The sequence below is a fragment of the Hipposideros armiger genome, unplaced genomic scaffold, assembly GCF_001890085.2.
Source record: "Hipposideros armiger isolate ML-2016 unplaced genomic scaffold, ASM189008v1 scaffold_265, whole genome shotgun sequence".
Lineage (NCBI taxonomy): Eukaryota > Metazoa > Chordata > Mammalia > Chiroptera > Hipposideridae > Hipposideros > Hipposideros armiger.
The window spans coordinates 1,378,230-1,404,998 of NW_017731615.1; the positions used below are offsets into that span (position 1 = coordinate 1,378,230).

A 26,769-nucleotide genomic window follows, 5' to 3' on the forward strand; every position below is an offset into this window, starting at 1 on the left:
TTTAAGCAATCAATTTCATGATCTTTTCTTACATGTGGAAAAATAATGGTCATTTCACATGTTCAATGAGAAAAATAAAGCAAGAATGAAGGTCAACCTGATTTAGCACATCAAACAGTCTTTGTCAGCCAAGCTTAATATATCCTGAGTTTGTGGAACAAATGAAATTTCGCTGCTGTGTTACACTTTGCTTCCAAACAACCATTACAACTGGTTTTATATATTGTGTGAGCATCAGACCATCAAACAGTGCATCTTCACTGACGTGTTTCTGCAGCGATGATCTACGGCAGCAGTCTGCCATTTATATAAGGCCAAAATGTGCATCTATATTTAGTTGTGAAATTGGCCTATTATACTCTTGATGTTTACAGAGGCTAACATAAATTAATGATGACAGCTATGAGCAGTGCATTAGTTAAGCAGCAGAATTCTTACCTTGAACTTGAAGGTTCCAGTTTTAACTTCTAGCATATACAATCCTGCTTTCTTCACACATTAAAGGGAGGTTTCTGGAATTATTACCTTTTCTTGGAGAGCATTAAAAAACTTCAATTTGCGAGCTCTGTTGTGCATAATCCTACCAGATAATTGTTGTTTATGTATTTCTCAATTATAATACCTTGTAAGAAGTCTGATATTTACAATCATTGGGGGAAAAAATACTCCTTAAAGATTTTTTTTTCTTTGTAGTAGGCTGATTTGATTGAGTTTGAACTCTGTGATGTCAGTGTGTGGTGGGCTGTTTTATTGAATGTAATGAAGGAAGGGCAAGCAGTGCTTATGGAATCTTCACCCTTTCCCTGGGAAGCCTCCTCATTCAGCTCATGTCAGAGTAGGAGCAGGTACTGGAGTAACTATAGATCGCACCATTCACTATGACCAGTGATCTCTCAAGTATGCAGGTGTTCAAAGGTTCATGAGTTAATATGCGGCAGCCTTTGATGAATTTTTGATGGCTGCATTTTTAATACAGGTCGACCTTCTCCCTTTGAGGCTGCATGCCAGATTAATTGATAAATAGTAGAAGTCTGTAGTGCTGGGTTCTCCTAAGCAAAACAAGTAGGAAAATCCATAAAAGCCTGCCAGTCTGACTCCTTAGCAGTACTTTAAGAAGGTAAAATTTAAAGTGGTTTTCACCCTACCTTTCCTTTTCCCTACAGTTAGATGACCAAAGTCTGCTGTGTTCTTTGATAAAGTCTGGTCACTGTATTCCAAAAGTTTCCATGAAGGTGTTAAAACTTAGGCTTAGAGAGAATTTTCTTGTAGAGATAGTGTGGATCTATCAATAATGTCCATATCAGAAGCTGTTCTACAAATATAATTATAAATTGTATTTTTAAAAAAACTGTTAAAAGTGGCTATGAAGAAGTCATCTGAGAAGAAACATTGGATTAAGTTGATTTCTTCTATTGTTCCTCTGTGACGATTATTACTTTTGCTTTTTGTTATCCTCTGTAGATCTCAGCTATATTACTTCCGTAATCATCATTATTATTTACGTGAAGAAGGAAACCAAAGTGATCAATTTGGCAAAGCTAAATTTGATCAGCCACAAACGATAATTTGGCTCTCTTAATTTAATGAGTCATCAAATCTAAAGTTATCTCTTTTGTCCACCGTGGACAAGTGGTCCAATAAATAATTAGCACTGTTATCCAGCTCCGTGGTAGCTTCATAGACATTGTAAATCCTGAGTCATTTTCATAATATTGGTTTTCTAATAGTGGCTGTGCCTGTTCTTTAGCTTTTTATACCTTTGAAAAAAATTTTTGCTAATTTCTGGCTCAAGTAGAATTTCATGATTCAGCCTTACCCCCAATGTGAACACCAAAGTAATAAAAGCTGTGGTTGCACTTCCTCATTTCCCCATCACCAGATATTCTGGGTGAGCTCTCCATGGTCCTGGATTTAGGGCTATGCCTGACATCAAGGAAAGCTTTTAGATTTGTGATACTTTAGAAGATATTTTAAAAGATCATCTTTCTGCTACTAGTACACATATACTCTTCCTGACTAATAATTATCAGCAATTTTGAAGTCTTCCATAAAGTTTTTACAATCTTCCTGAATAATCCATTCTTTCAACAGGTGTTCGGATGTTCATTTTTATACATAAACAAAATTGCTTGTCTTGCAACTTAACCATTTTTTTTCTACTTGAGTGAACTAGTAAATGGCCACTTACCTATTCCTGGTATAGAAAATCATTTATTTTTAAACTTTTATTTTCTCTTTAATGAAACATATTTTTTCATATTTGAACAACTCAGCAAGCACATCTGAGTTATACAATATATAAACCATAGGCATAAGGAGAACTATAATGAAAAATCAGTATCTCTGCAATAAACAAATTTTATTTCACTTAAGTACAGCATGTGATATGTCAGAACAAGTGAATAGAAATCATATTGGTGAGAACAGAGAGTACATCGTAAATGAACATTGTGGACCTCAAAGCACAGAACATTCAGTGTGAAGTGAGCTTAGATTTTTCATTCCGCACATCTAATATAGTATTACTATGCACCAGGCACCACTGTAAATATTTTACAAAAATAACTCACTTCATTTAATTCCAACAAGAACCTTATGAAGGAGAGAGTATTATCATCCCATTTCACTGATGAGAGTAACTGAGGCAAAATAAGTTAAATGGTTTGCTCATATTTACATAATCAATAACTTAGAGAGCCAGAATTTAAATACAGACAGTTCAGTTCCACAATCCATGCTCTTAAACCTCTACCTTCCGCTAGTGTGGGAGACATACTGAGAAAGCCATCAGACAGAACTTAATGAAAGTAATAGTTATGATTTGAGAGAACCTGGTAGGAATTTTAAAAATAGGCAGTTTTAAAGCTGTTGCCAAACAGAAGTTATGCCCTTGATTTTATTTTCCTTGGTTTGGTTTTTATTGTCATTACACAGGAAATTAAATTTACTAAAGTGAAGGTCGTAAGTGGCAGTAGAGAAAGGAGTCGGAGAGGACATTGAGGGAAACAAACAGGTATATGGAATTATAGAAATTGTAACTATTAATAGAATAAAAAATGGTGGGAGTAAAGCTTGGTGAAAGAAGATTGTAAAGAATTATGGAGAGATAGGGTGGTAATCAGATGAGGTACTAGGATTAAAATAGGTGGGCTTTATTTCCTAGATCAGTTTTGCATTTATTATAATAAAAGTTAATGCTTATGTAATGTTTACAATATGGCAGACATTTATTTAGCACTTTACATACATTTGCTCAGTTACTCCTCTGAAGAATATTATGAAGTAGATGCCATTAAAGTGTCCATTTTCCAGATGAGGAAATTGAAGACTAAAGAGGTTGAGATACCTACCCAAGGTTGCCGAGCTAGTAATTGTATGATTATGTGAATACCCACAGTTTGGCTTCAGAGCCCACACTCCTAACCTCTGAGCTTCCAAGGAAGTTTAGGGATGGGTTGACTATATTTTGGGCATTCTTAAGACTTTCCAACTTTTTAAAATTCTTCTCTGTTGTTAAATTCTGAAGTGGACCCTACCTCATTTGAGTTAAAAAAGTATCTTAATTGTTAAATTTAGAATTTTCTGAGGAGTTTATTCCTTTATAGTTCACCATATACTACCATGGAAATTATCTTGTGTCATTGTAATGGTCCCAGGTGATTTGCCAAAAATGCCTTGTTTGTCATCCTCATTTTATAAGATACAAAATTGAGGCTCAACTTTGTGACTTAGAATCACAATGCTTGCAAATGGCCAGCATGGGTATTCTAAGCCCTTTATCGGGAGTCTTTGTCACAAAACATACAACCTTCCAAAGGGGCTTAAAATACATAGGAGGATTTCTAAAAAATCACTTTACATTCAACAAGCAATGTCATTACCAGTAATTTTTTTGATTGCTTGTGATCTATACCTAAGGTATAACTTTAGAAACTTGTAAAAATTCAAAATGTTGAGAACAAACGTAGATTAAATAATATTATTTAAACCTAGTATAATTGTTAAGGATAAATTAATTCTGGCAATAGCAATGACAAAAAGGGGGGAGGGAACTTAACTTTATAAGGCTTATAAGGAGAAATTCTAGATATGAGATTATTACTCTTTTGTCTGGGGAGATGAAACCCCTTAAGGAAAATCTGAAAATCATTTCTTATTTTCCCCAAATATACATACACATATACATAAACACACTTTTGTATATGACGTGTAGATTTTATTTATCTCTATATATCTATATTTTCTTGTCTCTCTTTTAAAATGGGTGTTGATTTGATTTTAGTTGTCAGTGGTAAATATTGATGATTAAATATTAGTGGTAAATATTGATAATATCCTCATCAAAGAGAGTTGAAATTTTTATTTTCTGAGGATTTTTTTACTTCAGATGTACAAAACAATTTAATAGTTAGACATTTCAGTCCTCACAAAGTGATAACCCCTCCCCCAATCTATTGCCCCTCTGACATCATATATAATTATTACAATTCCATTGACTCTGTTTCCTATGCTATACCACATATCCCATGATCATATATATATATATATATATATTTTTATTATAAATTATAGTTGATATTCAGTATTATTCAGCTTCAGCTTCAGCTTCATGTGTACAGTGCAGTGGTCAGGCATCTACACCGTCCATGAAGTAGTCTCCCTAACAAGACATGTGTCCATCTGACACCCTACAAAATCTTTATATTATTAATTATATTCCCCGAACTGTCTTTCATATCCCCATGGCAATATTGTAGTTACTTATTTGTGCTGTCTAATCCTTTCCCCTTATCCCTCATCCTAACCCCCCTCCCATCTAGCAACCATCAGTTTTTCCTCTATATCTCTGAGACTATTTCTGTTTAGTTTACTCTTTTATTCAGTTTTTTAGATTCCACATATATGTGAGATCATATGGTATTTGTCTTTCTCCATCTGACTTATTTCATTTGACATAATGTTCTCTAGGTCCATCCATATCGTTGCAAATGGTAAGTTTTTTCTTTATAGCCGAGTAATACTCCATTGTATAAATATACCACAATTTCTTAATCCACTCATCTATCGATGGGCATTTTGGTTGTTTCCAAGTCTTGGCTATTGTGAATTGTGCTGCAGTAAACATAAGGGTGCATATAGTTTTTTGAATTTGCATGTTGGGTTTCTCTGGATAGATACCCAAGAGTGGAATTGCTGGGTCATATGGTAGTTCCATTTCCAGATCTTTGACTTGATTTCCATAATGATTGCCATAGTGGCTGCACTAATCTGCAGTCCTACCAACAGTGCACAAGGGTTCCCTTTTCTCCACAACCTTGTCATCACTTGCTGTTTGTTGATTTATTGATGATAGCCATTCTGACCTCACCCGGTATTAAGGAGGAGTCTCTTCTTTCGGCTATCCAGAGCTAAGTGGAAGAGTATTAGCAGCAGGAAGTTTGGCCCAGGGAGTAACTTACTAAAGTTTAATCATTTTTAATGTGACAGAGATTGGAACCATAATATTTTTACTTATGTACAACCAATCCACCCTTTTTTTAGTATTCTATAAATACAACCATATTTATTTTGGTTTAGAACAGAATGTACAAATACAACATTTATCTTAGGTTTTAATGTAGTCCTTAATTCAGTTTGAGAATTGTTTATAACTAGGCTCCCCTTTCTCAAAAGCAGACAAAAGATTAATCCACAATCTGTGTCATTATCTTAAGGTCTTTAGCTTCATCTGTTCTATCAACATCTCTACAACCTTTATAATTCTTCGACTGTATTTTATTGCTGTTGCCCTCAAAACCAATTACTACTTATTACAGACCCAATGCTATCATTCTGAAAGTCTTCTGAACTATGATGGCTGCATAATGATGTGATGTGGGAGTCATGGAAACCCTTTGTCATTAAGATTATGGCCAAGAAGATTATCCCAGTAAAGGAACTGTGTGTGTGTGTGTTAGAGTTAACAGGGGGAGGAGGCTGTGGAGAAGAGAAAAACAAGTAGGTGGGGGAGAAACATGTAAAGTAAGTTCTGCCCAGGACTATTTTAGAAAAGTCACATGTCCGAGGGCAGTGTTTAGGCAGCAGTGTCAATGTTCTCCCTTCCCCCGAGTTGATATAAGATGCCATCTCCCCTCTACTAGCTTTTGGAGCTCCCCGGGTTGCTCCCTGGAATCTTGGGCTTTTCTCCCCATAGGATTAGTATTTATTTTCCCCTTAGATCGTTGATAAGGAAAATTATCAATGAAAATTAATATCAATTTCAGAACAGTTGCCTAATCCTCTACTCAGTTGAATAGAGAAATTACTAGCATGAATATTCGTAATATTAATTCGATAACAAATGATTTGTGATCATTTGAGTGACATGTATAAAGGAAAAGTACACATAGAATTCATGTAAACCTACCTTCAAAATGGTCTCCCAAATTGTTATCAAAGTGTAAAAAGGAGTCCCTGCTCCATTATTTACCAAATGACATATTTATTTGGCTTACATATTTTTTAAAAAAACTTTAATCAGCCAACATGAAATTAAAGCATAATATGAAATTGGAAATGCCAAGTAAAAATCACTTTTGTTCTCTGGAAATAGAGACACCAGAAATCTGGCAACGCCCTGCGTGCCTTACCCCAGAGCTGCAGTCCACTGAAGCTATGTGTTGTCCTCCAGTTCTTATGGTCACTATCAGGCTGCTTCACTCATCGACATTCCCTGACTTAACCCTGAAAGCCCTCACGTTTGCAACCCCTGCTTTGGAGCTCCATCATAGTCACTTTACTGGACCAAAAAAAGTACGTTCATCCCACCTTCTGGAGTAGTATTTCATTCCAAGGACACAAAAAGAGCAAAGCACTGAACTTGAACCACTGTGCTCTACGCGTGGTAGAGAACACATGTGAAGAGACAGTTTTTTGGGCACAGGTGACTTAAATGGTGTTAGATAGATTGCTTTTATTCTATAAAGGGAGGGATATGAATCATTCTTTTATCTTATGATGTTAACCTGGATCCTGCTGGTAGGCTTCTCTCCAGTCACATAATTTTCAACAAGTCAAAATTGAGCATTTATAAAACTGAGTGGAGGCCAGCAAAGATATTGGGGAATAAGTAGCATAACGTCTTTCCCGTGTAAATTAGCAATGTTTCTGCCTCACGTTATCACCTGAGACATCCAGAGACAAAGACTTGTCACCTGAGACTGCTGTGACTTTGAAAATGATAGCATTGACTTCTCTAGTTCCGATGAATACATTAGTTACTGGTGTCGAACATTGTATTAATAGAGCGAACATGAAACTGGTTAGGATACTAGGCTAGCAAGTTTTTGACCAGTGCATCATGGTGGTACTTAAATCAGATATTTTGAGTGTCTGCACTTAATACAGTGTTTACACCACGAGTAGTATCAGGTATGCTGTAACGTGATATGGAATGTTATTGTCCATATTATACTAATAGAGATTGGAGCCACACTCTGAACTCATTTTGTTCTAGTCCTCTGGCCTCGCTTCCTTCCTTGGTTTTATCTGTCTCTTTCTTGTTGTTTTACCGTGGGAAAGCAGAATGCTAGATTCAAAGATTGAAAGTGCCTTCAGGGTCTAATAAAATAGATACTTACAAATGATTTTAATAGTGCCTGGCTATTGTAACTATTGCCCAATTCCTTCTCATCAGGGTCTGATTTTAAATGTATTTCTTGTCAGAAACAAAACAGCAATTCCAAGTGGGTGGAATTCTCTGGTCTGATGCTCATACACAACTTCAGTTGTGCCAAAATCTGCCCTCAGCAATGTGAGCAAACTTCAAACAGAAATACACATGAATAGTTAAAGGAAAATGCCAGATTCCATCTGTTGCCTCTTCTGTGAAGTAATATGTCTATAATTTTTATAAATTTTAATAACCCATACAGGGCTTTATCTTTCAACATGAAATTTGTATTATCTTAAAGTTTGACTTTTCGGGGCAATGTTCTTTATTCTCTAGTATTTCAGAAAATCTATCCATCTCCTCATGTATGTCCATTAATAAGGAATGAAAGCATTCGCTTATCAACTAATTACCAGCTCACTTATAAAGTTCCATTGAAATCTTCAGTTTTAATAGGATGCTTTCTTTATCTGACTGAAGGTCTTGATCATTCTTGAGGCCTGGAAGCACATCATTTTATTTGTTGATTCTGTGAATTGTGTGTGTTTCCCCTTTTTTTCCAAGATGATAATTGAAATACATTTTTAAAAAAAATGTGTCCTTTTCATGGGTTAAGATTCTGTAGTGATGACAGTTAAATGAACATAATCATTAGCTTGAGAATAGATATGTGAATTCAAGCCCAGTCTTTTAAATTGTGTGTAGCTGAAAACATCAAGCATCACCTGTAAATCTTACGTCTTAGAAACAATGATTGTATCTTAATGCATGGTCATACTGGAGGGAAAAAAACCTAACAAAAAACTCTTTTTAGTAATTGCACTTGAGTTGATGGTGTATAAGTCCAGAGGTAGAATTTATGGTGGTTGTGGACATTGTCTGGAATTCATTTTACTATGGCCCCTGGACTTTTGAAGAAGAATTTGGTAGCTTTTCTGCTGGGGGAAAAATAGGAAATACAAAGAAAGTGGTTTCTGTTTGATGAGAGAATCCCATGTTCTAAAAATCAGTTTTTCACTCCTTTGATTTCAGTTTACAAGCATTGAGAAAGGAGAAATCCCGAGATGCTGCTCGCTCCCGCCGGGGAAAAGAAAATTTTGAGTTCTATGAATTGGCCAAGTTGTTGCCTCTTCCTGCAGCCATCACGAGCCAGCTTGACAAGGCATCCATCATTCGACTTACAATTAGCTATCTGAAAATGAGGGACTTCGCTAACCAGGGGGACCCTCCGTGGAACTTGCGAATGGAAGGCCCTCCACCGAACACATCAGTCAAAGGTAAGTTTTAAGACCCTGTTTGTTCTGAAATATGGTGGTCGGCAGGTGTCTCTAAGATGAAATGTTTACCATCATCCTTTCTTCTTTTTCTGCATATCAAATCCTTTAAAGGGATACAAATGTGGAAATCTGAACTCTGCATGAGAAAGCCACCATGTGAAGGTGAAATGAACCTCTTCTATTTCTATTTTCTTTTCAATAAGTCTGTCAGCCTACATAGTCTATCACTTTATAAGGTTTCAGAGAAATGAGAATGAAATGACTTACATTAAAGTGCTTCATGGGTTTAATTTATGTTATGCTAACACATGACAATTCTTATTGATGGGTGGAGTATGAGAATATTTGCTAAAGGGTAGAGCTAATATTTTCTGTCATTAGTAACCAAAGAGAGGAAAGAAACAGAGTATAACTGTAGCAGACATTTTGAGTAATGATTTTATTGACTAATAAAAAAAATCAGCCCATGTATTAATGTTTCATGTTTCTATACATATTGCCTCAAAGTTATAAATATAAGGATATATTTGTCCTCCAAATCCTTAGTGCAGTTACCCTTAAAACATATTCTTCAAAATTTTGGGCCTTCTTCACACTGATACTTAAGAGAGGGATTTTCTTTTGTGTTCCTGAAACCCCTGATGATTTATGGCATTTCTAGCATACAAATATGCATGCATATGTTTATCAGTGTATGTGTGGTGTCAATCACTGATTGTCTGTCTTTAAAGGTATGCTATTCAAGGGACTTAAGGAATCTGCTAGTTTCTTGTGAACAAACCTTGAGTCTAAACTCTTGATGAGTATGGAATAAAACTGGCAGAGCTGCAGGCAACTGCTGCTGGGGGAAGAATTAGGTTCTTTAGTTACGTGATTACACCTTGACACCTACTTTTGGAGAAGCACCTGTACTCTTGGCTGTTGTAGGAAAGAGTACTGGTGGGGAGCTATAACCTCTTAGAGGATTCCTATTGAAATTAAGGGTCTAAAGCAGTCATGTTTACAATTCTGTGCTAAAAGGCATGACCATAAATGTGTATGTGCATGGGTGACTCTGTTTATATCTTTGCCATTGCTGCTGACTTAGAGGTTATGGTTCTTATGCTTATGAGAGAAGGAAAATTAGAATTTGAACCGTAACAGGTTATTTCTTCTAGAGCAGGAGTTGGCAAACATTTTCTGTAAAGGGCCACAGAGTAACTATTTTAGTCTTTGGGGGTTAGCTCAACTCTGCCGTTGTAGCATGGAATCAGCCATGCAATATGTAAACAACAGAGTGTTTATGAACTGGACTTCCAAAGCAGGCAGCTACCCCTGGATTTGGCCCACGAGCCATAGTACCCATACTCCTGCTCTAGACTGTAAGACTGGCATTCAAAGGCTGAGAAGGACATACAACAGAGGCAGCTCTCAAGGGCAGGATGTCAGCATCAGGCAACAGAGTACAAACAAACCAAGGCATATCTGTGCTGTCCTGTTACAGCCCCTCTGCCCTTCAGGAAGTAGATGTCACCTTGGTAATGCACCAGTCCATGTTCCATATGCTAAAGGAATAGGAATTTTCCCAGGCTAAAGTCGTGAACATACTCCTAGGAAATATTTATTATAAGAGCTTATTCAATAGGCTGCCTTCATGTTTATTCTAAATCATGCAAAATGAAAGGATGAGTAAACAGGTTAGAAATCACACAATGTGTAAAATGTTATTATTAAATTATAAATATGATAATTGAGGGACTGGACTTCTATTAAGATGTTTAGCTTAATCACCTTTTTTTTTTTATTCCCAATTTTCTTTCAAGGAGCTTGCAGTTTATAGGTTTTTCTTGTTTTGTTTGTTTGTTTGCTTGTTTTTTTGTAATGGTAGCTACCAAAGTAAAAAAAATCTAATGGTTCCATTGTGTATCCATTCTCTTATGTTGTGATAGTCCTGCTTACTTTTAGAATCACGGCCTTAGTAATACAAAATTATAGATAATATAGAACTATGTCCTCATTTTATAGGTGAGGGAAATGATGTAGAAAGGATTTACAGTGAAGTGTTAGCAGACCTAAAACTAGAATTCCCCCCCCTCTTTTATCCCCTCTGCCTAGTGGTCTTTCTATCATGCCATATTCATTTCTAACAGTGATATTTGACTTGTATCACCATCATCAAACATTCTAGGTGGGAATTCTCTCAGCTTTGGAGTGTGACTGATAATTCATTTTCACTTTGTGGCCTTCAACTAACTCATCTCAATGACTACTTATGATGATAAAGATGGATAGGAAGAAGATAACATATGGTCTCTGCTCTCATGTGTTTCAGTATCTGGATGGGCACAGTGATGTCAGTGAGAAAAGAGTAAAGTTGGGATGGGTGTTTGGGAGCCTGAAAGGAGATCACAGATTTTTTTTTAATTAAAGTTTATTGGGGTGGGTGACAATTGTTAGCAAAGTTACATAGATTTAAAATGTACAATTCTGTAACATATCATCTATATATCACGTTGTGTGTTCACCACCCAGAGTCAGCTCTCCTTCCATCACCATATATTTGATCCCATTTACCCTCATCTTCCACCCCCCTCCCCCTTTATCCTCTGGTAACCACTAAACTATTGTCTGAGTCTATGAGTTTTGTTTCTTCATTTGTTTTCCTTGTTCTTTTGTTGTTTTCAGTTTTATATACCACATATCAGTGAAATCATATGGTTCTCGACTTTTTCTGTCTGATTTATTTCGCTTAGCAGTATCATCTCCAAATCCATCCATGTTGTCGCAAATGACTCTATTTCATCTTTTCTGATTTTATTATTTAAAAAATTCCATCCAGATTTTGGCAGAGCATCTGAGTTGTTACATGTATACTTTTACTATTAGTAAACTAGTAATAGGTTTGAATGGAAGCCCGAAGCATAGTGACTCTACACTATTTACCTTGGCTCTCAAAAGTTGCTAGGAGTGCAGTAGGTACTTTCTATAAACTGGTTCTGCTGCACAACATATGTATATTTTATTGCTTTACTCTAGTTCTTTAATGAAAACCTGCTACTCATTCTGATCAGACATTCATGAAACAACATCAAAAGAAATTCGTTTTAATTTATGAAGGTCTTCTATGCTGTGCCCTTGAAGAAGTTCATAGGGATAAATAAGCTTATATAAATAGCCTGTAGCATCATGTCTTCACATGATGCTGTTCATAATCCAACAATAAAACGGTAGACATTATACGTCGCACTTCTCCAAGCAGTCTCTTGAGTCAACCTAAAGGCATTTGGAAATTTATATGAAAAGTGCTTACACGTTGTAGGCGACATTTTTTAAAAGTGTGAGAAGTTGTTTGTGTTGATAATTAAATATCAAAGCTTAAATTTAAATGTGTCCCACACAACTATATAGGAATTTAATCACTTTAACTTACTGCTTCAGAAAGTCCTTTATTCATTTCATCTTTTCTTAAAAGTGTATAAAGGTTGATGAGTTTGTTTGTTGATGCCCATTGTGTATAGATTATTTATAAGTTATGCTTGTGGAAAGAACACTCAGTTGACAGTGTATAATATGTCCTGAGTCAATTACTTCATGGAAATGATATGTTAAGCAAATGGAAGGTAACAGATAGTTTTTTCCATTATTTTAGAAATATCTATATTGTTATAATACAGATCAAATCTACAATGAACATTATGCATTATTCAAGAAATGACCAGGCATTCTCAGCAGTGTTTCAGCTAAATAACTGATGATTGTAACCTTTAAAGAAATCTCATTGTGGTGACTGTTGGTAAATCACTTCTCCATTCATAGTAATCTCTATTTAGAGGCTATGTGGAAACCATTATATCTTTTATTAATCTTAAAAGCAATAGCTGCTGATTTGACATTTGCTAAAACTAGATAAATTTTCCTTCTTTCTAATATCACAGACTTCAGTCAATTTTTGGAGTGTATCTGCTGCAACTCTATTAATCCAGGAATATTTACCACTGGAAGCATAAGTTTTAATTTAAACATTGCAGCTTTTAAACAACAATTTGCCAATGTGTGTGACAGGCAACAATGCTAAAACACTGTATGTAAAATATAAGCATTTTTAGCCTTTGGAAGGGAACAGTTGAAAAATATGCAAGACAACTGGTGATTAAAATAGGCTGAACACATTGGAGAAGAACTTTGCTATTTTTCATAGAATTTCCCTTCACTTTTTCAGTCATCTATTTTGAATTAAGTGGTAATGTTTCTGAGAGGAGAGTCCTACAGGTCTTTATTTAAGCAGTGTGTGAGCTATTCTTAGCCAAAGACCAGACTGTTACTTAAGCAATGATTTTTAATGGATTCCTTGAAAATAGTCATGTAGGGTAAGTGAGTATAGGGCATCTGTCAGAGTAACACTGAATTACTATAATGGCTGATTCCCAAAACGTAGATTGCTTTTTATAAAATAGGTCTGTTTCCATCGAAGGTCGGCTCTCAGAATGATAGGTCTTCATGCTCTAAGTAGCTCAAAGGTCTGCCAGTTCCTGTTCTGGTTTTTTTACTGTGTGCATTTATTTCTACCAAGTGACATTCATGTTTGGGGGCAAGTGTCATATTCCTCATTGTTAATAAACTACGTGACATGGTAATCCTTAGAATCATGTACACCCACCTGCGGTATTTTTTTCTTTTTACACAAGTAAATGGTAGAACCCAGACGGAACCCTTGGGTTCTGAACAGAAACTCCCTAGAGGGCTAGGAGAGTAGGTTAAGCAGTAGAAACTTGGTTCTTGTTCTTACCTCCATCATCCTCAGTAGACTGAGGGCCTGACTGACTGTTCTAGTCTCAAGTTCTGTTCTCCTCAATCCAACATCAGTAGTGGCACCAAATGGAAATGGAACCCTCCAAAAGCTGAGGTGCCAGTGTTCATTGCCTTTTCTTAGGTACGCTTTCGGGAAGGCTTTTTAATTGCATGCTATTATCCTCTTATATCTTTCTAGTATAGTTGTGGCTTCTGAAAGAAGCTCATTTAAGAACTAACCTTTTACTTTCTTGTATTTTACATCATGTTTGAAAGAGCAGTGTTTATATCACCACACATCCCTGGGATTGACGTTTTTGACACTGGGCAGAAAGAGCTTCCTGACAAATGTAGGCTTAATGATGACAGAGTAAGTGTCAGAGACTCTAATTGTATGAAGTTTCATCTTTTATTGGGAAAAGCTTTGCTATCTACAAAGGGGGACTCTAGTCCACCTTCAACATGAAGAATAGGAGAAAACATTGCTGGTTTCTTGCCACATGCCACTGTCAAAGAGTTTGACTGCTCATCAATATTTTCAGTGCGTCTGGCAATATTGAGCATCCAAACATCGACTCAAGGAAAACAAATAATTACCACCACTTAGTAACATGCCACAAAGGTTTTACTCCTCATGTAGTTACCTTTAGCCTGGGGGTTGACAAAGGTAGGCAGGGATGAGCTGAGTGGGGGGGTCTACTTCTTGCCACAGCCCTGCCTGGGCTTCCCTCCTTTGATGAGGGTTGACTTCAGGTCTGCCCCCAATCAAAGGGCAGTAAATACTTGGGAAAAGTTCTGTTCATAGTCATGCCAAATGTGTAAGAGGTTGAGCAAAAGTACATAACCTTCTTAAGGAATTTTTCTTGGGGGGAGGCGGGGGAGAAATCTGGAAACTGTGGACAAAACAGTGCATGTGTACCTTTTTGCGTCCTACATCAGAATTCGTTTTCCTGTCCTCCCTTCTTTCATCTTCTTTTTCTCTAGCAATACTGAATACCCAAACTATTCCTTCATGCCTTTGTACATGCCACCATCTGACTGAAAGGCCCTTTTCCTTCTTCCAGGTTTGCTGAACTCGTATTCATTTTTCAAAACCAACCTCAGATGTCATTTTCTTATGTAGATCTTCTCTTCTTCTCCAGAACATTAGTCATATTTTTCTGTAGGTTCCTGATAAATCTTATGTTGCTTTATTATCAATTCATAATTATTTTCATCCTATATCTGCCGCTATACTTAGACTATGAGCTATTTGACAGAGCAGTCTGGGTCAACTTATGCATGTTTATGTCTCCATGTTCAATACCCAGGAAAATCAGAATTTAACCATGTTTTTAAATTGAATTGTATATAATTGGATGCATCTTGGGGTTGCTGTTAGCAGAGCTAAATAATGATGAGAGCTCTGGGTGGGCCTAAGTCATAGGATAGGAAGAGAGAAAAGAGTAAAAATAAAAGGAAGGAGAATGGTGGGAATAGTGTGAAACCCCTGGGAAAATAAACTGTATGGATTAGGACCTAGGAGGAATGGTAGCCCCCCCCCACCATCCCCAGGATGCGCTGCCAGCTCCTGCCTTGTAATGACCTACATGTTTCTCTCATGTAATCTATAGGCTGAGGAGTTGAAAGTTAAAAGCAATAGTCTGGAGAAACCCATAAGTATCTTGGGTGTCTAAATTCAGCTCCATTCCACAAATATCCGAGTATCTTCTCTTAGTAAATCCTCTGAGTCCTCGCTGAATGTTGTGGGGCATATAGAGAGGATATAAGGCATGATCCTGGCCTTGGAGGTGTTTACCATTCTTTGAGAAATAAACATGAAAGACAAAAACGAAGAATGGAAGATGGGAGCTTTTGATAAAACTTAATAAACCACGTGACCTATGTTATAATGCCCTCTCTAGACCTCAGTTTTCTCATTTGAATTCTCCTTTTGTCAATGATTCCGGTCTGGATGACTGCTTACTCTCTAATTCAAAACCCCAATTCCTTAGAAAGGATTTTACAATTATCGTGTCTAGCCTCTCCTGGGACTATTGGGTTTCTTGAAGCTGTTCATTAATAATTTCAAAAGCCACGTGCTCTAACTCTTTATATTCTACTAACAATTTCTGTTTTTCTCCTCTTTTACTTAATTCCTCTTACATGTCTTTTCATGTCTTTTGTGCAATGGATTCAAAAATACTGGTATTTGATGGTGCTGTGTCTTAAACACTTTTACCTGTTGGTTATCAAGATATTCATACATACGTGCAATCATTATAAATGAAAGACAGGTAAATAAGACATCACACAATGAAGTTTTAAATTAAATAAGTCAAGTACCAAATATATGATATAGACAAAATATGATCTAGAACTTTATAAATTTCTTACTTGCTTTTACTCTTTTTTTTAAAGATTTTATTGGGAATTGTGGGAGGGGAATAGCGTTGGGGAATTGGGGAAGGGGAACAGACAAGTTGCTGTCCTTTTGTTCTTCAATCTAGTTGTGGAGGACGTTGCTTTACTGGCCCATGTTGGTATTATCATTGTGCTCTTTCCGGGTGAAGCAGATCGGTCACCGACCCTTGGACGGCCGTTCACGGTGGCTCACGGCAGCTCACACTGGCTGCCTGCCACTCACGCTGACTGCCAGCCATGCACCATAGCTTATGGCAGCCCACTGCAGCAGGGGCTGCAGCCTATGTCATCGCCGGCAACTCTCGGCATCCCAGCTCCAGGGTGAGTTGTTGTTCACCATCTTAGCTGTAACAGGCAGTGTCACTGGCTCTCTTGTGGGGATCCGAACAAGAGCCCTGCTGCTCAGAGCTCGCGCTCCCAAGCCAACTCTTAACCAGTGAGCCACTTGGCCGGCCCTTGCTTTTACTCTTGACAAATTTTAGGGAATGTACTTACATCCTATATCACAGCCAACTTATTTTAAGAAGTCTGCCAGTTCTTGATAATGTAATATTTTAGTCATGGTATCCTGGGCATTGCATTACTGTACTGTACTCACCTCTTTAGGACTTTCAAGTTTATGTGCTCTGTTTTCTTAGGACTAGAATTCTTTAACTTGCTTTTGTTAGCCCTGTCACCTCTTGCCAAGCACAATATATAGTTTCAGCACTCTGCAGATAACAATATTTCATGGGCACAGCAAAGAAGGAGTCACCTCTGACTGCTTTCTATGATTGAAATTGTACTGTGGCTTTAATTTTCAGAAACAGCTTTGCAGATACTGTGCATAATTCTTAGTTGTGTTTTAATAAACATGTGGTGACCTCCACCTGTAAAACTAATGTGGCTTTGAATACTGATTGACTGCAACTTTTCACATACTTTTCTGGGTTCTTAATATATCAGTGAATGTCAGTGTCTGGGCAGGAAAAGAAGGCCAACAGAATTTTCATCTTAAAGATCACATAGGTCACCTGTTTCAAGCCCCTTGCTATTGTGTTGAGAAAACCAATGTAAAGATTAATGACACAAACAAAGTCAATAACAAACTTGGGGCTTGAATTTGGGCTTTTTGAATCCCAATTAAGCATATTTTCCTCCATAAAAGAGTTTTCTTTCTATGTGCAGCATATGTCACCAGCTGTTCATTAGTATTTCTTTTTTCCATTTACATTATGCATAAATGTATGTGCTCATATATGGCTTATGTGTAAAGATTAGCCCTCCTTAGATCAAATATTACCATCATGTCCAAATTCTGAAAACATTTTCAGGCTAGTTATAGGCAAAGGACTTATAATTCAAAGAAAAGAATCATTTAAAAAAGGCATTATATGCTAACATTAGGAGAAGCTGGGTGAAAACTACGAGTATATAGGAACTCTATATACTTACTTTGCAACTACCCTATAAGTCTAAAATTATTAAAAAGTAAGGCGGTTATTTTGGAAAAAAAAAAAGAAAGCCTTTATAATTGACTCTAATGACAGAAACATAAGAAAAACAAACCTTTGCCCAAATGGAAACTTGTTCTGTCTCACTTTCCTGCCTTTCCAAGTGGTCAGTGTTGAGTCCTCAGAGACTCTGCCTTTTCTAGGGCTTCCATGTTGGTTGTATTGGTTAAAATATGTGATTAACTATTACAAAATCAACCAGGACATGGAAGAAAGAAAACTGATTAAACTGTCTACATATAGTTTCCTTAAAAACCTATAAATGACCGATCTCTGGCAATAAAGAATCACCTGAGCACAGGGGCACACTGGTATTCTCTCTTCTTTCTTCACTAAAAGTTAAGACTGCCACTGCATTGTCTGTTTTTCCCACCCTGGTCAAAGATTGCCTAAAAGGGGAGGTAAGACAGCCAATACAACAGCTAAATACGGAGTTGTAGAGCAAGGGTCAGGAAGCTTTTTCTGGAAAGAACCAGATAGTAAATCATTTAACCTTGGTGGGCCATGAAGTCTCTGCCGCAACGACTCAGCTGTACTGTTACAGTGCAAAAGCAGCCATAGGCAATTCGTAACTGAAAGAGCATGGCTTTATTTCAACAAAACTTTATTTGTGGACACTGAAATCTAATTATAAAATGTCATGAATTTTTTTTTCTTACCAGTTATTTTTTAACTTAATTTTTTTAAAATTACATTCTTAAGCTTGAGGGTTGTACAGAAACAGGTAGTAGGCTGGATTTGACCTCTGGGTGGTAGTTTGGCAGCCCCTTTAAAGAACATTAGAACTGGAAGGGACTTAAGTGCTTTTTTTAGAACTCATTGTGATCAGAAACATCCTACTAATTTTTTAAAATTAAATTTATTGGGGTGACATTGATTAGTAAAATTATATAGATTGCAAGTGTACACCATCACATTGTGTACACACCACCCAGAGTCAGTTCTCCTTCCATCACCACATATTTGACCCCCTTTTCCCTCTTCTGCTACTGCCCCTCTCTCCCCCCTCACCCTCTGGTAACCACTAAACTATTGTCTGTGTCTGTGAGTTTTTGTTTCTTTGTTTGTTTGTCTTGTTCCTTTTAACTTTCAGTTTTGTATCCCAGATTTGAGTAAAGTCACATGGTTCCTGACATTTTCTGTCTGACTTATTTCGCTTAGCATGATAATCTCAAGATCCATCCATGTTTTGGCAAATGGCAGTGTTTCATCTTTTCTTATGGCCAACTGGTATTTCATTGTATATATGTACCACATCTTCTTTATCCAATCACCCATTGAAGGATGCTTTGGTTGTTTTCATGTTTTGGTCACTGTGAATAATGCTACAATGAACATCAGGGTACATACTCATATATCTTTATGGATAAATGTTTTCAGGTTTTTTTGGGTGATACCCAGAAGAGGATTTACTGGGTTATATTATAATTCTATTTTTAATTTTTTGAGGAACCTTCATACTGTTTTCCATAGTGGCTGTACCAGTTTACACTCTTACCAACAGTGTATGAGGGTTCCTTTTTTCCCACTGCATCTCTAACACTTGTTATTATTTATCTTGTTGATAATAGCTATTCTGTCAGGTGTGAGGTGATATCTCATTGTGGTTTTGATTTAAATTTCCCTAATAGTTGGTGAAGTTGAGCATTTTTTCACATATCTTTTGGCCATTTGTATGTCTTCTTGGAAGAAGTGTCTATTTAGGTCCTTTGCCCATTTTTTAATTGGATTGCTTGTTTTCTTTTTGTTATTGAGTTGTATGAGTTCTTTATATATTTTGGATACCAGCCCCTGTCGGAGGTTGATTCTTCCAATCCATGAACATAGAATATTTTTCCTTTTCTTTGTGTCTTCTTCGATTTCTTTTAAGAATGCCTTACAGTTTTCAGTGTATAGGTTCTTCACATCCTTTGTTGTTTATTCATAGGTATTTTATTCTTTCTATTGTTATTACAAAAGGAATTGTTTTTCTCATTTATTTTTCTGAAATTTCATTGTTGGTGTATAGGAAGGCAGTGAATTTTTGTACCCAGCAACTTTATTCGTTTATTTCTAATAGTTACTTGGTGGAGTATTTAGGGTTTTCTATGTAAAGAGTCATGTCACTTGCAAAAAGTGGCAGTTTAACTTCTTCATTCCCAATTTGGATGCCTTTTATGTCTTTCTTTTGCCTGACTACTGTGGCTAGGACTTCCAATACTGTGTTGCATAACAGTGGTGACAGGGGGAAACCCTGTCTTGTTCTTGATTTTAGAGGAATAGCTTTCAATTTTTCACAATTAGTATTATATTAGCTGAAGGTTTCTCGTACATGGCCTTTATTATGTTGAGGTACTTTCCTTCTATACCCATTTTATTAAGTGTTTTAATCATAAATGGATGTTGTAGCTTGACAACATCCTACTAATTATAACATGTTGCATCTTGCATTTGTTTTAAAGCTATAGTGATAACAATGAATGGCTAGTAAAGTGTTAGTTTTATCTTCAGAGCTAACATGTGTTCCTATAATCCATGTATGATGATGGCAGAATGACTGGCCAGCCAGGGGTGCAGTGCTGCATATTTTATTAGATTTCCATGGATGTACAAGTATATGAGGTCTGACCATTAAGTTCGTGACTTGTTGCAAAGATGTTGCTAACCTTGTTTGATATCAGAGGGATTATTCATTATGAATTTGTACCAACTAGACAGTTAACCAAGTTTACTATTTGGAAGTGCTGAAAAGGCTATGTGAAAAAGTTAGGTGACCTGAACTCTTTGCCAACAATCTATGGCTTTTGTATCATGACAATGCACCAGCTTACAAGGCACTCTCTGTGAGGGAGTTTTTAGCCAGGAAACAAATAACTGTATTGGAACACCCTCCCTACTCACCTGATAAAGGAAATATTGAAAGGAAGACATTTTGATGCCATCGAGGACATCAAGGGTAATATTGGGTTGTTGGTAAAGTCATGACATTTTTTCTATGTTTTTCATTGCAAAAATGCGTCATGACTTTTCCAACAACCCCATACGATAATAGATCTGATGGCCATTCCAGAAAGAGTTCTAAAGTTGCTTTGAAGGGTGGACTGGGCGCTGGTGTCGGTGCATAGCTTCCCAAGGGAAGTACTTTGAAGGTGACCATAGTGATATTCAACAATGAGGTATGTAGCACTTTTTCTAGGGTGAGTTCTCAAACTTAATTGCCTGATCTCAGTATAGTTTTCTGCATTGCATATATTGCTGAAAAATGAAGTATAAAGTCATATAAATTTATTGACATGGTCTGGCTTACTGTTTTTGCCTACTTTCTTAATTAAATGTAGCAAATGATCCAAACTAGGACAATTTAGATAGTCATCTCTAGATGAAGAATCATATGAAAGAGCAATAGATATGATTCAAGTTTTGTCTACACAGGACTATTGTTTGACCATTTTCACTTAACTAATCAAACAACTGGTCAGTTCAAGAAAATGTTTTGATTTATTTTCCCACTTAATTTATTAGTTGTCTTCCTGATTCAGTTGGTGGTTTAAGGCATGATATGGCTATAATCATCACAAAATTATCATTAGGAAAATGAAATGTGAGATTTTTATATCAAGGACCTAATGTTATTACCAGCATTAGAATGAATAGATTGGTAAAGCTGAACTAATCATTTTCAGGTAGAATTAAACGTATCTCCAAAACCATTTGTACATAAAGTGAAGAAGCCTGGCTAAATTGTGTAGTATAATTTAGTTTTCACAATGTACTAAACTTGTTACTAAAGAAACAAAGCATAGTCACCGTGAAATAGCTATTGTCATCTTCTGCCTTTGTCCACTAGGTTTGTTGAGTGTGCTTAAAGTATGAATATTACTGTGCTAAGAGGTTGGGAGAACCTCAAATTCCCGAGTTCATAGTCATACCTTCTTAAAGCACTACAGAAACTTAGAAATTTTTTTCACTAGTGTTTCATAATTAAAGCCCACTGCTCATATATAATTTTACAGTTTGGGAAAATAAGGCTGTTTTGAATATCAGCGCTGATGATGAAAACAGACTGTGTACACAGTTTGGGTTTTATATAAATACTTTAAAATATTGGCTTTCTTCTGTAAAAGTAGATGAATAGTATCCAGGTTTTTACAAGAATCTTAGCATAAAAGCAAAATTGCTATCATTTTCCATTTTGAAAAGAGATGTGAAGATTGCATAGCAAAATGTGTAAAATGCAGTATATTCTAGAGAGTTATGAAAGAAAATAGGGATACAGATGCAGGTCAGCCTCACTTTGGGCATACTCTGGAACTTTTGTAAAGTGGTGCACTGATATTTTCTTATTTGACACCTGACCTAACACGTTCTTCATGGTATCTCCTCTGGATCACGAGCTCCTGAAGTTGCAGAGAAGCCTGTATCATTTATATCAAGTTGTTCAGCCTATGTTATTTTCTGATTTACACCCGGTAGGCAATCAGATTGTACCATCTTGTGAGTCAGTAAATTCTTTGCTATATGCACATCTCCAGTTAGAAAAGTGAAATAATACCTTTACTGAGCTGAGAGAAGGAGACTCTTGCAGGGGGTTCTAACAACCCATAATAAAGGTGCCATCCATATAAACAAGGTCCTCAGGAGCAGCAAAATGTACGAATGCAACAGAAGCTAATCATACCAGCCATTTTAATATGGCTTCAAAATGCCTTGTTAGTAGCAAGGTCTCGGCCAGTGAGGTTAAACACTCCTAAATTCAGCTCTTTGTGACTGTGAACAGGTAACGCCTTTTTGGCCTCAGTTTTCTTTCTGCAGTTGGGCTTGAGAATCCAGGGTCTTACAGTGCAGTAAGCCTAGATTCCATTGGGAGGCTTAAGTTTACCTGGGAACTACTACCAAAGGCATGTTAGAATCCCCTGTTCATGGTTTTTATCAGGTTAGAGGTTAAGTCTTTCCCCCCCCCCTCCCCTGGGAAGATTGTATTTCCAAAATGATGTTAATCAGGAGAAAAGATGTTCCACATGTGGGATTTATTTTGAAATACATTTTGGGATTCTAACATGTAAATAGTCTTAACTTGTATCATGTGACAGAGGAATTTTTGAGTGTTTCTGAAATGACACAGCAATTTGTGATGTTATTTTAATTCTTACCATAATGAGATATAAACGTTGATTATATACATTATTAATATGTGAATAATTCATTGAGATGATAAGACAGAAGCACTCTTAAAATAGGCTGTGTCTGAAATGAAGGCCAATTTATTGAAACAATGGATATAGTTGACATTTCCTTCCTCAGAATTTTGGCTTTATGGATATGATCTTAGAGTAGGTTTTAGGGTGATAATTTCATTTGTCATTAGAGAACAGGAATGGGCCATACTTCTTTCACTTTACTTGCCTTTTTATCCTCTAAGTATTTGAATGCTTACTTCACTGCAAGACCCTATACTAGGCTCTAAAAGGAATGCAAAGAGGAAAAACAACTGAACCTTTTAGGGGTGTATAATCTAGTGGGAGTGACACACATGCTCACGAAGTAATAAGGTAATATAGTATTCATGTTGAAAGGGGTATAAGCCAAATAATGTGTGATCATAATGATTAATGATAAACAGGCCACCAAGAAGGTAGCCTTCAAACTGGACCTTACAGATGAATAGGATTTTAAGTTGCACAAAGTTTTTCATAGGTGAACATACTGAATTTATATAAGGTAATTTTAAAATATGGACCTTTTACTGTTTTCCAAGAAATTGACTTCATGAAGCTCTATTTTCAAATGAGCATTTCTCCTATTGCTTTTTTGTTTTTTTAGATACTTGTTGTTGGATAATCTATTACACACAAATATAGTTTAAGCTGTAAACATGGTGATATTTAATGGAAATTGTGGTCCCTCAGATGTTAAGTAAGCATACAAAGGGTTTTTTCTTTCAAAAGAGTATTTTAAACAAAATACCCAAATGCCGTGTAGAACACAGAATACTTGTGTATATTTCTATTATCCGATCATAATCTCAAATAACCAAAAGTACAAATCACATACCATACTTATAATGCAAGAGCTTCATCAACTATAATCTTCTAATATCTTCTCTCTACTATCTTAGCTTTTCATAGAGATGGAGGAAATCCTGGCATGAGATGCATTTTGTAATTTCACAATTCTAATGTATATAGTTCATAGAAAATCCCTCAGCATCAAAGAGCTGAATATAGAAAGGATTAGATCAGAAGAGGGGCTGTTATCCTGGGAGACTTGCAGTAGAATTGCCAAAGTCGAAGCGTGACACCGGAACAGTGGCAGGATAGTCACGTGCTCCTTGGTACCCGGCTCACACACACCCCACTAAAGCCTATAATTGGGAGGGAAGACTAGACGGCGTGGAAGAGAATGTTTTGTGCTGTTATTTCATTTAAATTAGCACAAAGGGAGGGAACAGTTTTGCTTCACATGTGAAGTCAGTCATTTCTTGGGTTGCTAGCTCAATGTTTTAGCAGAACAGCTGTTCTGTACAATGTGGCTTTCTACAAGCAATATTTCTACTGCGAGAAAAGTGGCAGTCTGCCAAAGAGAGTGCCCAGACCAACCCCTAAACAAAAAAAACCTTTTGTCAACGACTCTAATAATTTGTACAATTCAGGAAAGGGGGGTGTTGCACAGTCTTTGCAGATGTGCATTTATGATGCTATTTTTAAGCAGAGCAGCATGAAAGAAGAGATTCATATGAATTGTAAGTTGATCATTCATTTTAAGCATTTGGCTTCTGCTCCTGCTAAAATTTCATTCTGTGTAAAGAAAACACAGCAAGCCTTGAAACGAGGTAAGGCAGGGTGTGACAACAAGATGAAATTCTTCATTTTTAAACCTGTTATGCTTGCTCAAAACCAAAAAGCTTTGGGGTCTTCTTCACTCCCCCAGTTAAGGAAATAAATGCAGTTTTTTTATTCCTCACAGTAGAAACTTGCTATCCTCCAGCATTTTGAGGAAATAAACTTTTAATGAGCATACGTTCTTTTACAGCAGTCCATTCTCTGAAATTGAGTTTAAGTGCTGAAGGAAATGTCAGAAGTATTTAGTTAAGCAGAGCCAAATTAATATGTGTTAATTCTCTATAGTTTAATATCATAGGTGCCATGCAGTTTTTCTAGTATAAAACTAGGCCTGGCTTTAGAGCTGTCCTCTGCACTCTGGTTATCCAAAATCTACAGCAGTAGACTCTGCTCGCTTTAACTCCAGTGACAGAGTTAAAAAAAATAAGATCAGGGCTGGCCGAGTGGCTCAGTTGGTTAAGAGCTCGCTCAAGAGTGTGAACTCTGAGCAACAGCGGTCCGATGCCCGGCCCGAGCTGAGCTGCCAACAGGTGGCAGGAAAAAAAAAAAAGAAAAAAAATAAGATAATTTTTGTAAATTACAGACCCCTGGAAAGAACACTCAAACTTCCCTTAACAGCAGAGGATAAAATCTGATAAAATCGTCATCTTTTATTTTTATTCAACAATATACTTCATATTTACAGAAGAGAGAGTTAGACTATTAAATACAAAATCATATACCTAAAATGACATAATTAATACAGACTTAGGGTGATCATAGAGCACAGACAACCACAGAAGTTTCATTAACTTGATAAAAAACTTTCTCTAATCCTGAGAGTTGGGATCTTTGTCACTGTTTTCTTTTAAAAAATTTAATATTTTCATATCCTGTAGAGGTGTAAAAAAATGCTCAATGAAATGGAGATGCGTGTATTATTAAACCAGGAGTATTTTTGCTTTGCCCAGAATTCTATCCACCTACATATGCTGTCCCCTCACATTTTAACATTTTATAGATACTAATGTCATAGCACTAACTATGATGGTGGGAAGTTACTAAACTAGGTTATTTTATTCTACTAATGAAGATACATTTTAAAAATTATTCAGGTGACCTGTTTCATCATACTTCAAGTAGTTACTCAAGTGTTTTTCAAATGTTTCCTGAGTTTAATAAGGATCTACAGTGATAATTACGATTCTGTTTACTTACGTATGCCCTTCAGTGGAGGGGTACTGCCTTTTGTGAAGCGACAAGCCCCAGTGTTCTTTATAAAGCATTCTTTGATAAGTAAGTTAATGCAACCACATTTCTCATGATTCCCCCAAATACATATTTTACATTTATGTTTTCAATTTTTAAGTTTTCTTAAGATAAAGGAATGGAAATATAAACAGTAAATTTGGGTTACTGTCTTGTGTCTAGTGGCAATATATTTCAGAAAAGTATTGGGAGGCACAAAATTATCCATATCATATTTCTGCTGCTTTACTCATGCCAGGTATCACTTTAGTAGTTTAGAGTCTACACGTTTTTGTTGTGCAACATGGAGAGCTATGATCATTTTTTACACTTATGCATTAACTTTTTAAAAAATTGTAGAATCAACGTGTTAATCTTTATAGTGTACAAAGGCATTTTCTCGTATGAATTGGTTAGAAAAACATGCAAAGATACTACACATCCATAATCACACTTCATACTTACAAAACTCTATGAGATGAACGTCATTTTTCCTTCTGTATGTAGAGTTCTTTTTAATTACTCTTGCTCTGTACGTGCAAAAGATATATAAGTAAGGAAAAAAAGGGGGATATTCAAAGACTCATTCTTAAAGTGAACTTAGATGCTTTGTGTATTGACCAATTTTGCTAAATAAAAGTCATTCAGTTTGTCCCATGATATATGGAAGTAGTTCAAGAGGCCCAAATCCGTTCATATTAGCCTCTGTACAAAAAGCAAGAAAGGCTAAAACATTATATTCTTTAATTCATGTTGTTCACAACTCCTGGAAAACTATATAGACAACCGGTATGTATTTAGTAACCATAGCATCTTGTCTTATCTGCCATTGGGCACTAATTGCATTCCAACACATTTCTAGCCAATACCCCCAAATTGAGTGAGACTGGTATGTAGATAGTTGCGTAGATCATGGTCCAACCGATGTCAGTATCATTGTTATGGTTAACACGTGAGTAAATTAACTCCACAAGCAGGAAAACATTCGGAACCCATCCCTAAACTTCGCTCTAGCCATAACTAACTTGGTTGGTCAAGGTGGACTTGGGGAATAAGAGTGTGGTTGCTCTGTTCATCGTCACAACAAAGCATGTTCTATTGGCATCACAAATACACTCACACACTTACTCACT

General features: G+C 36.4%; 1 protein-coding gene across 8 annotated transcripts in view; it reads left to right on the forward strand.

Moving 5' to 3' along the window:
* Positions 1 to 26,769, forward strand: part of NPAS3 (neuronal PAS domain protein 3) — an 897,388-nt gene that overhangs the window by 255,492 nt on the left and 615,127 nt on the right. For 4 of the 8 annotated variants that reach the window (XM_019656776.1, XM_019656782.1, XM_019656778.1 and 1 more), the window contains 2 exons: positions 8,684 to 8,928; positions 9,040 to 9,090. In XM_019656776.1, the coding sequence (XP_019512321.1) occupies positions 8,684 to 8,928; positions 9,040 to 9,090 (296 nt within the window). The remainder of the gene's footprint in view (positions 1 to 8,683; positions 8,929 to 9,039; positions 9,091 to 26,769) is intronic. The other 4 variants (XM_019656779.1, XM_019656780.1, XM_019656781.1 and 1 more) reach the window with 1 other exon arrangement.